General features: G+C 44.8%; 1 protein-coding gene across 1 annotated transcript in view; it reads right to left on the minus strand.

Annotated features, from left to right (window-relative positions):
- TNFRSF19 (TNF receptor superfamily member 19) overlaps positions 1–12,240 on the minus strand; it is a 69,447-nt gene that overhangs the window by 35,264 nt on the left and 21,943 nt on the right. Inside the window, exon 4 of the mRNA XM_007471460.1 lies at positions 7,798–7,883. Coding sequence (XP_007471522.1) covers positions 7,798–7,883 — 86 coding nt within the window. The remainder of the gene's footprint in view (positions 1–7,797; positions 7,884–12,240) is intronic.

A 12,240-nucleotide genomic window follows, 5' to 3' on the forward strand; every position in this document is an offset into this window, starting at 1 on the left:
ACCGCCAGTCCCTTGGGGGGGGGGCTTTGAAAAGCCCGGGGGGGGGGGGGTGTCAGTCGTTGAGGTGGAATTGGTCCCTCTGCTCTACACTAAATGGCACAAAGTCACGGCGTGCTCGGCTCTCTGTGGCTGCCCCGTGTCCTCCCCGCTGTGGACGCACAGGCTGCCCTTGCACTTCTCCCTGCGTCCATCTCTCTGCCTGTCTCAGCTGCTCCCCCGCCTCCTGCCCTCCGCCAGGCTGGCTGGGCCGACAGAGCGTCATCCACAGTAAAGCCTAGGTGGACCCCACGGGGGCTCACGAGGCGTCCTCGCGGCAGGACATTCATGCCGGGACCCTGCAGGGAGCGCTGGTGGATTTCCGTCTCTTTGGTTCCCCCATAAGCAACCTTCCGTGACCACTGTTTTAGACGGTTTGTCAGTAAAGTAAGGGAATCACATAAGACTGAGAAAAAGAAAGGGAGGAAAAGCAGAGAACTACGGAAAGTGGAAGGAAGAGAGAAGAATAGTTCCCTAAACCAAAGAACCATTGACCAGCACGGGGAACCTGCTGCAGATGCCTGGGGAGGCTGCCCTGTAGCCCAGGCTGTTTTCTTTGATCTCATTGTTCTCCTATTCTCCACCCTGTTCTGTTTAACAGGAAAGACCCAAATCTTGGAAGGAGCTGCCCTTCTCCACCATTTAGGAGGTCCAGGAGCCCCCATGTGTCCTGAAGCAGTCTGGAAGCCGGGCTCCACCAGCACACCCAGGGCACCAGACCCCCCGCCCGACACCCAGAGTCACGGCCTGAGGACCAGAGACTCCGTGAGCATCCTCTGTAAACTGAACCCTTAATTAGCACAGGGTGGCTTTGTGGGCCTGTCCTGCAGAGGATCCAGGAAGGACTCCAGGAAGTCAGGCCACTAAGTATTAGCAAGCCCAGGACAAAACCCTCTGCTGCAGAAACAGAAAACACACACAGATGCAATAACATCACATGGTGTTTCCAAAGCAAATGGATTTGCTATAAATCTTTCGGATTGCATGCATCTCTCTGCATCTCATTCTATGTCACTCACTCTGATCAGATTCAGTGAGTGTTTTAGACCGTGGTAGTATGAAGAGTCCTGGGTGCTGGCAGGACGGCAGGAACTGGCTTCTGAACCTCAGGGGTTCAGCTGAAACATAGGTAGCAGCTGAGGTCACCTGTATTTCACCACAGGTAACTGGAAAACCCATACTGGCATCGATTTCAGAACACTCCCCATTATTTCCTTTTAAATTGGTTTTCTTTAAAAGAGGTGTTTACCAGGCACCCTTACTTCAAAACAAGTTAGCATTGCAGATCAAGAGAGAAAAACATCAGTGGCTTTGGACACACCAACACCTGTGGGCATCCATCCACCTGCCCACCCGTGGAAGGGCTCACGCACACGTGGACAGAGACAGCCCTGAAATCCAATCCACCTGAAGTCCAAAGCCCACGCCATACTCACTCGAAAATATCATTAATGTTTAGAATAGTATGTGAAAAAATATATATCTCAGGTGGAAAAAGGATACCAAATTGTATGTACAGCATAATTACACCTATTTTAACAAAAGATCAGTAGTAGAGATAGAAAAAATACTGAAAAGAAAACCATCAGAAGGCTGTATTTTGTTTTGTATGTGCTAATGCTGGGAATGTTTTGCTTATGATGTTCTCCCCTTCTTTTTCTCTATTAAACTTTAAAAACTATCTTTAATGAGCAAATACTTCTTTTAAAAGTGTACTTTGAAATTAGTTTTATTCGTTATTTAGAAGACAGTTTTAGTTTCCTTTGGAAAACAATCAATCTTTCATAATGTGATGTATTACGTACTGGCGCAGAGACCTGCGGGTTTTCCGGGAGTCCTGAGTCATGCAAATTCCTACATAGTCGCAGGTTAGCACAGCTCCTGACTTTCCCTCTCCCCCCACCAGGCGACTTATCTGATCGCTTATCTCTTCGGAATCTCGTGGCTCGTTTTACAAAGCCCCCAAGAACAAAGCAAACATCTAGATTAAACACCCTTAAATAAAAACCGCTTTGAATTTTTTCAAAACCATTTGTTCCAACTACAGTTCCAAATTAAGTAAACAGGTCTAAAAGAAATCGCACCAGATCTGCATTTCTTATCAGGCCCGTGGCGGGACATAGTTCTAAAATTTCCTGGTGTTTTCCTCTATTTCTCCTAATGCTCTAAACAGCTGCACCTTATCAGGAGGTGAAGCTATGATGAGGGGCAAAAGTCTGAAGCAGGGGTTTCTACGTAAAGGTTGCCATTTATTTATCTGCATCTACAGCGATGTCAACCAGACATCCTCACAAATTAATGCTACAGGCAGACTAACTGATGCTCACACATCCATCATTACTCTGGGGCGAGGAGAGCTTAAAGCTCATGTTGGCTGGGCAGCGGGCGTGAGGCCTTGGGCAATGGGACAGAGAGGAAAGCAGCCAGCCGGAGTAGGGACTCTTCAGCCTGATATTCTGGCCATCCGAGTAACCAAACGCAAAAGTCCACCGCAGCCCCTTTCTAGGTAACCTCCACTGCTCAGCCCCCAGTGCAGGGGGAGGACCAGCAAGGCAACATCAAAGCCAGCTGCATCTGAGACCCTCCCCGAGTGGGGCAGTTCCCAGCCCCCGTACCCTGCAAAGGGTACACCTCGGGTGGGCGGGGCCGCCGGCACCACTGGGAAGAAAGCTGGTGCATTTCTGGATGCAATTCCATTCAGTTCTATCTAAACTCGGCCAACATGGCATGCTCAGCCCCATTTCCCAAGGAGTAAGTGGCGGTTCAGAGTGGTGAGCTGACTTGCCCGACGTGACGCCATCGGTCCAGGCAGAGCCTGGACGTGAATCCAGACTTCTTGCTGGTCCCAGGCTGTGTCCTACACTCTGCTGCTGGTAGACACCAAGGTTCCAAGGACTCCTTAAGACTGGGCCAATATAAAGAGTCAGGGGGGATAGAAATTTCCTTCTAGCTTTTTGTTTAATATTTATTTAATTTATTTATTTATATTTTTGGCTGCGTCAAGTCTTAGTTGCAGCGTGCGGGCTTCTCTAGTTGTGTCGCGCGGGCTCTGTACTTTGCGGCGCACGGGCTTAGTTGCCCCGTGGCATGCGGGATCTTAGTTCCCCCACCAGGGATGGAACCCGTGGCCCCTGCATTGGAGGGCGGATTCTTTACCACCGGACCACCAGGGAAGTCCCTCCTAGCTTTTGAAATCAGTTTACAAGGAATACGGGTATGCCCTACAGGGAGAGAAACGCCTATTGAGACATTCTTGATCACAAATCGAAGCTGCAGAGAACAGATCTGTTATCTGATGGCTAACGTGTCCTCCATCTCCTGTCACCCCCTGTCTGGTTGAGTGGGGCGGCTTCCCATACCTGCTGCTGGTCTTTAAACCACTGCCTCTGCTCAACACCAGACCCCCGGGCAGGCCCGCGGCCCTTTCTCCAGACAGCAGTTTCTCCCAAATGCTAGGAGGTGAGGCCGAGGCACCCCGGAAGTACTGCATGGTAGAAGGGGCAAGGAAGGGGCTGAGAGCTTGGAGCTCCTGCCCGCCCGGACACCGCACAGAGGGTCACAGACACCGACCATCTCCTACTCACATCAGCCTTAGCAGGGGGGGCCACCCCACTTTACAGACATGAAACCCAGCCCCCGGGGAGTTCAGTCACCCACCACAGTTACACCAGCCAAGACAGGGATGGGCCTGGGTGGCCCTTCGGAGAGTTGACGGAAATACGCGAGGTCTTCAATCTTGTGCTTTCTGTTAAGTTTTCTCATAATCTCGCGAAGCAAATCTTTGGTTTGCTTCAGGCATCATATAAAAACATGTATTTACAGTCATTTCAGATTATTCTGGTGTTATTAACACTGACAGTCATCCTCTTTAAGGACTCCTTTGTTGCTTGCTATAAGCTGTGCATTTGGGGCTCAATTTAGGTATGTCTTGTGGCAGCAGAACCCCTACGGATATCACAGCAGAGGCAGACAAGGCCTCACCAGGACCACTAACTCCAGCGGACCCTCGGTGTTCCTGGGAAGCCCACCGCTTAACCTAATCTAGTCCGTCCACTCTAGGATGAGACCCTCAGCCACCTGTGCGGGTCCAGCCTCAGCTGGCAGAGGGGCACCTCGTGCTTGCCGCACACACAGCCAAGAACGAGAGCGCCTCGCCGGACTCCGGACGCACAAGCCCGGCTTCTTGCCCACCTGCACCCCGCCCGGCCCTGGTTACAGCACGGAGCCCTCGCCGCCACCAGAGGCCAACCCTTCTCTGGATCCTTCAACAAACCTCACGTGACATCATTCTTTTGTTCTCTCACATAGAACAGTCAGCCTCTCTCAGCTGGACCTTCCCCTCAACCTGCAAACAGGCAGATGTGTCTCCTGCCTGCAAACAACATAAAACAAAACCCCTGCCCTGCCTGCACCCTCCCGCGCGTCACCTTCAAGCCAGAGCTCTGGAGCGAGTGGCCTACCGTCGGCTCTGCTGCTCTCCTTGCACAACCTCCTACATCACCGTCATCTGGCTTCTGTTTCCATCACTCCCTAAAATGGCCGCCAAACACCTCGGGGCCAAGTCCAAGGGCACGTCCCGCCTCGGCCGACCCACCCCGGCCCTGCCCCAGCTTCCTCTTTCTCGGGCTCATCCTCCCCTGGCCGATCCTTAGATCACAACTGGAAAGTCACAGTCGGGGCAGCCCCCCTCCGGCTCCCGAGTTATCACCCATCACTTTTTCTTAAAGCCGCGCATCCTCCCAGGCGGGACTGATCCGTCGCTAGGTGCGTCCAGGTGTGCAGCGCCTGAGTGACTCAACAGCTAGCCGCCTGCACCCTAAGCTCCATGAAGGTAAGGACTGGGTCTATGTGTTTCCCATGGTGTGCATGCTCCCAGCAGGAACCCAAGTATTTGTTCAGCGGGTACGTGGGAAAGGCTGTACCTCCCAGGACGATGGTGTTTACCTGCACCCATCGGATTCTCTCCTTCAGGAGCCTGAGCAGGGAAGTATACACCCCAGCAGCCCGCTGAGAGTGTTGGGGGGACGGGGGACTGAGGCAGAGCCTGAAAAAGTAGCTGTGGGGAGCGTCCTGCTGCGGAGGCCACAGCCTCCAGACGCCAGGGCTGCCGCTGGGCCTGGGGAGTCCAGCCTCCCACTGCCACGTGGATCACTGAAACAAGCCCCGTCGCTTTAGGTAGCTTGAGAGGTGTCACCACCTTCGAGCTTAGAGTCTAAATAACACAGCAACTCCTCCGGGGAAAATCACTGAAGGAGCAGTTTTTTGCGGTTCAGTGGAAAAGCCCAAAGTAGAAGAAATGAAAACATAAGGTGCCTTTTACATCCCCCAAAGACCTCAAGATCTCTTTTGAAGAGATTAGCTGCGTTCTGGAATTATTCCCAAGAACTGTGCCAAAGGCAGCAAACTTTCCTTCCAAGTGATAAAGATTAAGGCTCACTAAAGACCACCAGACAGTTGTTTCATAATTCAAAAAGCTATTAGCTGTGTGTACTGCATTTGTGACTCTGAAAAATAATTTATATTTCTTGGTTTTCTAAAAAGTCTCATATAGGGAGAAACATATCTATACACATAAATTAAACTAGCCAATTTTCTTTTCAAATTATAACTTACGGCTCTACAAAACATTAAAGGTTAAATGTGAAATCTACATTGAAAGGCTAAGTTATGATGTCCAAGCTAAGCCAGATCCCCAAAGGCAAAAAATTCCAGTGCCTCAGACTTACGACTAGATTACATTAAATTTAAACTCAATAAATTAAAGGGAAAAAAAACCGTCTAGGACTTTCCAACTCTAAATTGGGCAATACTGATTTCTTCCCTAAATCTTTTTATGGTAGTTTAGCAGGAAGGGCATAATCTTGGCCTTCTGGCCAAAATGATGGCTGAGCTGAGCCACTGGCCAGACTAGGTTGCGGCCACATTTTAACTGGCAAGGGGACGTGTCCTTTTATGGGCTGTGTAGCAAAAAGAGACTCTTTCAGTACCTCCCCTATGTTAGATTTTTAGAGTTTTTGTTAAATGACGAACCTTAAAGCAAATAATACAGGAAAAAGTCAACATGGAGTGGATTACACCAGCCAACAGAGGATAGACTGGACGGCTGGGTTTTTCTAGCGAGACAGTAGGGCGTGGGGGGGCGGGGGAAGAACGTAGTATTTGGAGTTAGACCTGGGATTGAATATTGTGCCTGCCAATCACCAGCCAACCATGGGAAGTTATTAACCCCTCTGGACCCAGTGTCCTCAATGACAAATGCGAGCTGATGATGAGACACTGAGAAAATTAAGTAAAACAAATTGTGACCTATACATAACAGGTATTCAATACTGCATCTGTTAATTGCAATGAATTATTTGGCAAGCGTTTACCTATTGTAAAGATGGGGGTCAGGGTACGTTTCTATAAAAGTTGGAAAGGGTCAAGTTCTTTGCTTCTCCATCACTTCAAATGTAGAAAGTAATGCGCTTTGGTAAAGGACCTAATAGTAGGGACTGCAAAACGCCATGACGTTCTTGGAAACAAAAGTACCATGTGACCTTATCAAATAATGCAATGACTTTCAATGGATTAAAGGGGGCTTCTGTCACAAAAAGGAGCAAGAGGTCAGATCCCATGCATGGAAAATTAGACCAAACTAATCCCTAAATAAACATCTGTATTACTCATGCTCCCTGCAAGTCAAGAGTGACCCATGCAGGGATGGCGCCCTCCTCCAGCCTTCCCCCTGGACCTCGCTGCTCCCACAGCTCAGGAAGGCCCTGCTCAGCGGAGACAAGCCTGCCCTGAGCACACCTGGGGGCCGGGGTTGGGGGGCGCCCGCCCTCTGACTTCTCTCCTGGCCCTTCACCTGTGGGTTTTCATTGGCCAGATTTGTATTTAGGATTAAGAAGAGTGAGGAATCACTTCACTCTATTCAAAATCAAGGCAGGTTGATAACCTGAAACAAACGCCTTTTTCATCTAAGGAAAAAAGTACGGTCAAAAAGTTCAAGTAATGTTAATACAAAGAAGAAAAGGCACAATTTTCTCTTTACCAGCAACGTAATGGGTTTTCTCTTTTTACTTATTTGTTAAATGAGAAAAGTGAAGGAGGGAATGAAATGAACTAGGATGCACGCTCATTCGGCAGGTGATTGCCATTGCCCGAGGGGGATGCCTCCAGAAACGCCTGGGAGCCACCCCATGACAGTGTCTGGGGCCTAGGGAGAGCCCGGCACAAAGACACGACGCAGTAGGATGTGGACCCCCTAGTTAACTGGAGTTGCCTGAGTTATGATCTAGAATGAAAGATAAGAGTCTGGGGCTTCCCTGGTGGCGCAGTGGTTGAGAGTCCGCCTGCCGATGCAGAGGACACAGGTTCGTGCCCTGGTCCAGGAAGATCCCACATGGCCCGTGAGCCATGGCCGCTGAGCCTGCGCGTCCAGAGCCTGTGCTCCGCAACGGGAGAGGCCACAGCAGTGAGAGGCCCACGTACCGCAAAAAAAAAAAAAAAAAAAAAAAAAAAAAAAAAAAAAAGATAAGAGTCTGAATGGAACATGGCAGCAGCAACGCCTCTGTGCTTCACCAGAGATTCCAATCAATGGATGCAGTTTGCTGACTGAGACACACAACAAAAGGGCTTTCTGTCCTGCTGGACTCCTGATAAAAGGCCACGCACTCTAAGCCCCGCAGTAGAGAGAGATTTTGTTCCATTTGCCCACTGAAGAAAGGTTTTTAAAAAGGCCCAGAGCCCCTCTGCTCCTTGTATGGCGTTACTCACAGTGTGGCTCGTAGGGGGGCGGGGGGTCTCCGCAAGGCACACACTCCATGTCTTGAAAACCAACAAGTTTGGTCTTCCTGTAAAATCTAGAAGAGAAAGGGAAATAATCCTTGTTAGCATTTTCATCTAAGCTCACAGCTGTAGCAAACAGACTTATGTGATAAATTACTGGCAGTCTCCATTACCAGTTCTAGTGTTTAAAAAAAGGTTCTCAAAGGCTTAACTATAACAGCAGACAGACACATCCTTAGAAAGGTCTCTGAGCATGCAGTGAACGCTTAAGAAATAACAATTCACTAAATGTAACTTTGTACGTTCTACTCAGCCCCACTTTTCGTACACTGAGGGGGGTGCCCGTGAGGGCATGTGAAATCTGGACATTTCGATTGTCATTTAAATGACAAAATGCCTTGTGAAGTGCTGGTTTTTAACCTTTGAAATTCGGAGACCAAAAATGCTAAGCAAACCATAAAACCATTGGAAAAATGCAGGCAGATACTGATACAGTCGTGATTAAAAAGGGGCATCTTTCTAGGCATGACAAGAAACCCAGGAGCCAGAACGATAGAGATGAACAGCTTTGAACACACACACACACACACACACACACACACACACACACACACACACACACACAGACGCACAAATACTAGAGGCATCTGAAGAGCAAAAACAAAGTATCATCAACATAGTGGGCAAAAGAAAATTGGACGATAGTTCTAGTCATGGTATTGTCTATAACTTAAGACTATAAGATAAAACTTAAAAATCATTATGGTGAAAGTGAACAAGGCAACTGAAAAACAGGCAAAAAACACTAATTCCCAAAAGAAGAACATTTCATAATTTTAAAACTTCACAATTAAAACTAAAAAGATGATGCAATTAAATTTAAAAAATTAACAGTAAAATGCTGAACCTCATTACTAAGAAGTAAGTGCAAATTGCAGTGAAGAAATACCATTTTCACTTAGAAAATTGGGAAAGTGTTGGCGTGAGCCTAGGTAAATAGGCACTTGTGTTTATTGTCAGTGGGCATATAAATTGACACTTTAGGAGGGCAATTAGCTGTAGGCCATCAGAACTCAATAGAATAGTTTACATTCTACCCAGTAATTTCATTTTTTGAAATTTATCTTCAAAAAATAATCAAGTGGGTGAAGCTGGATGTAAAGAGTGTAACCACTGCATTACTCATAAAAGAAAAAAAGCCAACGAGGCACAGTCCCATACCCAAAGCAGACATGACCAGCCATGGTAGACCCAAGGCTGTGGAATACAAAGGGGCCTTTAGAAACGATGATGCAGATCTACATATCTATTTTTTTTAATTCATGAAATATCATTAAGTGGAAAAGAAAGAAGTGTGAATAATATAATGCCATTTTGCACAAACACACGCTTTGGTATAGATTCTTTCAGATCATTTATTTACCAATGCAGCTAAGAACAATTTTTGTGTATATATTTGCACTGTAAACAGTTTGGAAGGATATTATATACCACATATTAACAACTGATTATTTCTAGATGGTGGGGATTCAAGTGATTTTACATATATGTATATCTTCCAACTTTTTCATAACAAATATAGTGACATGGAAAATAAATTACAGATCAAGTTTAATAAGACAGGTAGATGCAATTATTTTGTGGAATTGATAATGTAGTAGCAAATCTGTATGATTTGTGGTTGAAGCAAAATTTGCATTTGAAACTGGGTAATTAGACCAAATGTCCAGACACATCCAGCACTTGCTCAACCTTCCATTTTCATTTGACTGTGAAAATCTGTTTAAATGATTGTCATATGGTGACTTTCCACCAGAATTTATAAAAAATATTTATTTTGGAATTTATAAAGTAAAAGTTAAAGAACAAAGTTGGAGGATTCACACTTTCTGATATCAAAACATATTACGAACTCCCAATGATCAATACTGGCATAAATGAAGACATACAGACCAATGGAACAGAATAGAGACGAGAGCCCAGAAATGAACCCTCACACGTATGGTCAAATGCTTTTTGACAAGGGTGCCAAGACCACTTAATGGATATAGGACAGTCTCTTCAACAAAAGGTGCTGGGAAAACTGGATACCCACATGCAAAAGAATGAAGTTGGATCCTGATCTTTCACCATATACAAAAGTTAATTCAAAATTAATTAAACATAAGACCCCAAACTATAAAACTCCTAGAAGAAAATATAGGAGAAGTTTCATGACATGGACTCTGGCAATGATTTCTCGGATATGACATCAAAAGGCAACCAGAAGGCATATAATAAATAGGCAACAAAAGCAAAAATAGACAAGAGGGAATATATTAAACTTAAAACTTTTGTGCATCAAAGGATACTATCAATGTATACTTATTCCCAAACTCACAGAGTTGTATACAATAAATATGTTACAGCTTTGTCAATCATACCTCAACAAAGTGGTTAAAAAAATGTCACAACCAAAAAAAAAAAAAAAGAAAGTTTTGAATTATAGTAATAATAGTTTCTTTGGTGGTTAAAAAAAAAAAAAGATACAATGAAAACAGTGAAAAGGCAACCTACCCCTGTGGGAAAAAATATTTGCAAATCATACGTATGATAAGGGGTCAATATTCAGAATATATAAGGAACTCCTACAACTCAACAACAAAAATCAAATAACCTGATTTAAAAATGGGCAGAGGACTTGAATATTTCTCCAAAGATGATATATAAACAGTAAGCAAGCACGTGAAAAGACGGTTAACATCACTAATCATCAGGGAAATGCAAATCAAAACCGTAGTGAGTCACCACCTCACACTCATTAGGATGGCTGCTATTAAAAAAAAAGTGTTGGTGAGAATGTGGAGAAACTGGAACCCCTGTTCACTACTGGCAGGAATGTTAAATGGAGCAACTGCTATGGCAAATGGTATGGAGTTTTCTTAGAAAATTAAAAATAAAACTAGCATAAGATCCAGAAATTCCACTTCTGGGTATATGCCCCAAAGCATTTTGTTTTAAAACTCTTTTTTTTATTCATTTATTTATTTTTTGGCGGTGCTGGGTCTTTGTTGCTGCGCATGGGCTTTCTCTAGTTGCGGCAAGCGTGGGCTACTCTTTGCCGTGGTGCACAGGCTTCTCATTGCGGTGGCTTCTCTTGTTGCGGAGCATGGGATCTAGGCGTGTGGGCTTCAGTAGCTGTGGCTCACGGGCTCTAGAGCGCAGGCTCAGTAGTTGTGGTGCATGGGCTTAGTTGCTCCGCGGCATGTGTGATCTTCCCGGACCAGGGCTTGAAGCTGTGTCCCCTGCACTGGCAGGCATATTCTTAACCACTGCTCCACCAGGGAAGTCCTAGCCAAAAGAATTGAAACCAGGATCTTGCTGAAGAGACTGTCTTTTCTCCATTGTATATTCTTGCCTCCTTTGTCGTAGATTAACTGACCATAGGTGCACGGGTTTATTTCTGGGCTCTCTGTTCTGTTCCATTGATCCATATGTCTGTTTCTGTGACAATACCATGTTGTTTTGATTACTGCAGCTTTGTAGTATAGTCTGAAGTCTGGGAGGGTTATGTCTCCAGCTTTGTTCGTTTTCCTCAGGATTGCTTTGGCAATTCTGGGTCTTTTGTGGCTCCATATAAACTTTAGGATTTTTTGTTCTAGTCCTGTGAAAAATGTCATGGGTAATTTGATAGGGATCACAATAAATCTGTAGATTGCTTTGGGTAGTATGGCCATTTTAACAAAATTAATTCTTCCAATCTAAGAGCATGGGATATCTTTCCATTTCTTTAAATAATCTTCAGTCTCCTTTATCAATGTTTCCTAGTTCTCAGTGTATAAGTCTTTCACCTCCTTGGTCAGGTTTATTCCTAGGTTTTTTGTTTTTTTTTTTTGTACACGATTTTAAAAGGAATATTTTTAAACTTTCTCTTTCTGATATTTCAGTGTTAGTCTAAAGAAATGCAACAGATTTCTGTATGTTAATCTCATATCCTGCTACCTTGCGGAATTTGTTTATCAGTTCTAATAGTGTTGTGTGGAGTCGTTAGGGTTTTCTATATAGAGAATCATGTCATCTGCGTATAATGACAACAATGTGAATATATTTAACACTTGTACACTTAAAAAATGGTTAAGATGGTAAATTTTATGTTACATCTTTTTACCACAACTAAAAAATGCATTTAAAAATCTAAAAATAGGTAAAAACCATAGGACAATATAAGGGAGCTTTCTTAGATGTACTTCTTGCTAAACATTGTAATATATGCGGACTAATTCTCTTTATCTCAGACAGAAAACATGCCAAATTATAAGTTGATTAAATTAAATATTGAGATAGTCTAATATAATTTTTAAACAGAAAAACTCTATGTAAATAAGCTAAACAAGTGCTGGGAATCAAATGTGGACATTACTGAACATTTTTTTTTTTTTTTTTTTTTTGGGG

The sequence above is a fragment of the Lipotes vexillifer genome, unplaced genomic scaffold (genome assembly GCF_000442215.2).
Source record: "Lipotes vexillifer unplaced genomic scaffold, Lipotes_vexillifer_v1.1 scaffold543, whole genome shotgun sequence".
NCBI classification, from domain to species: domain Eukaryota; kingdom Metazoa; phylum Chordata; class Mammalia; order Artiodactyla; family Lipotidae; genus Lipotes; species Lipotes vexillifer.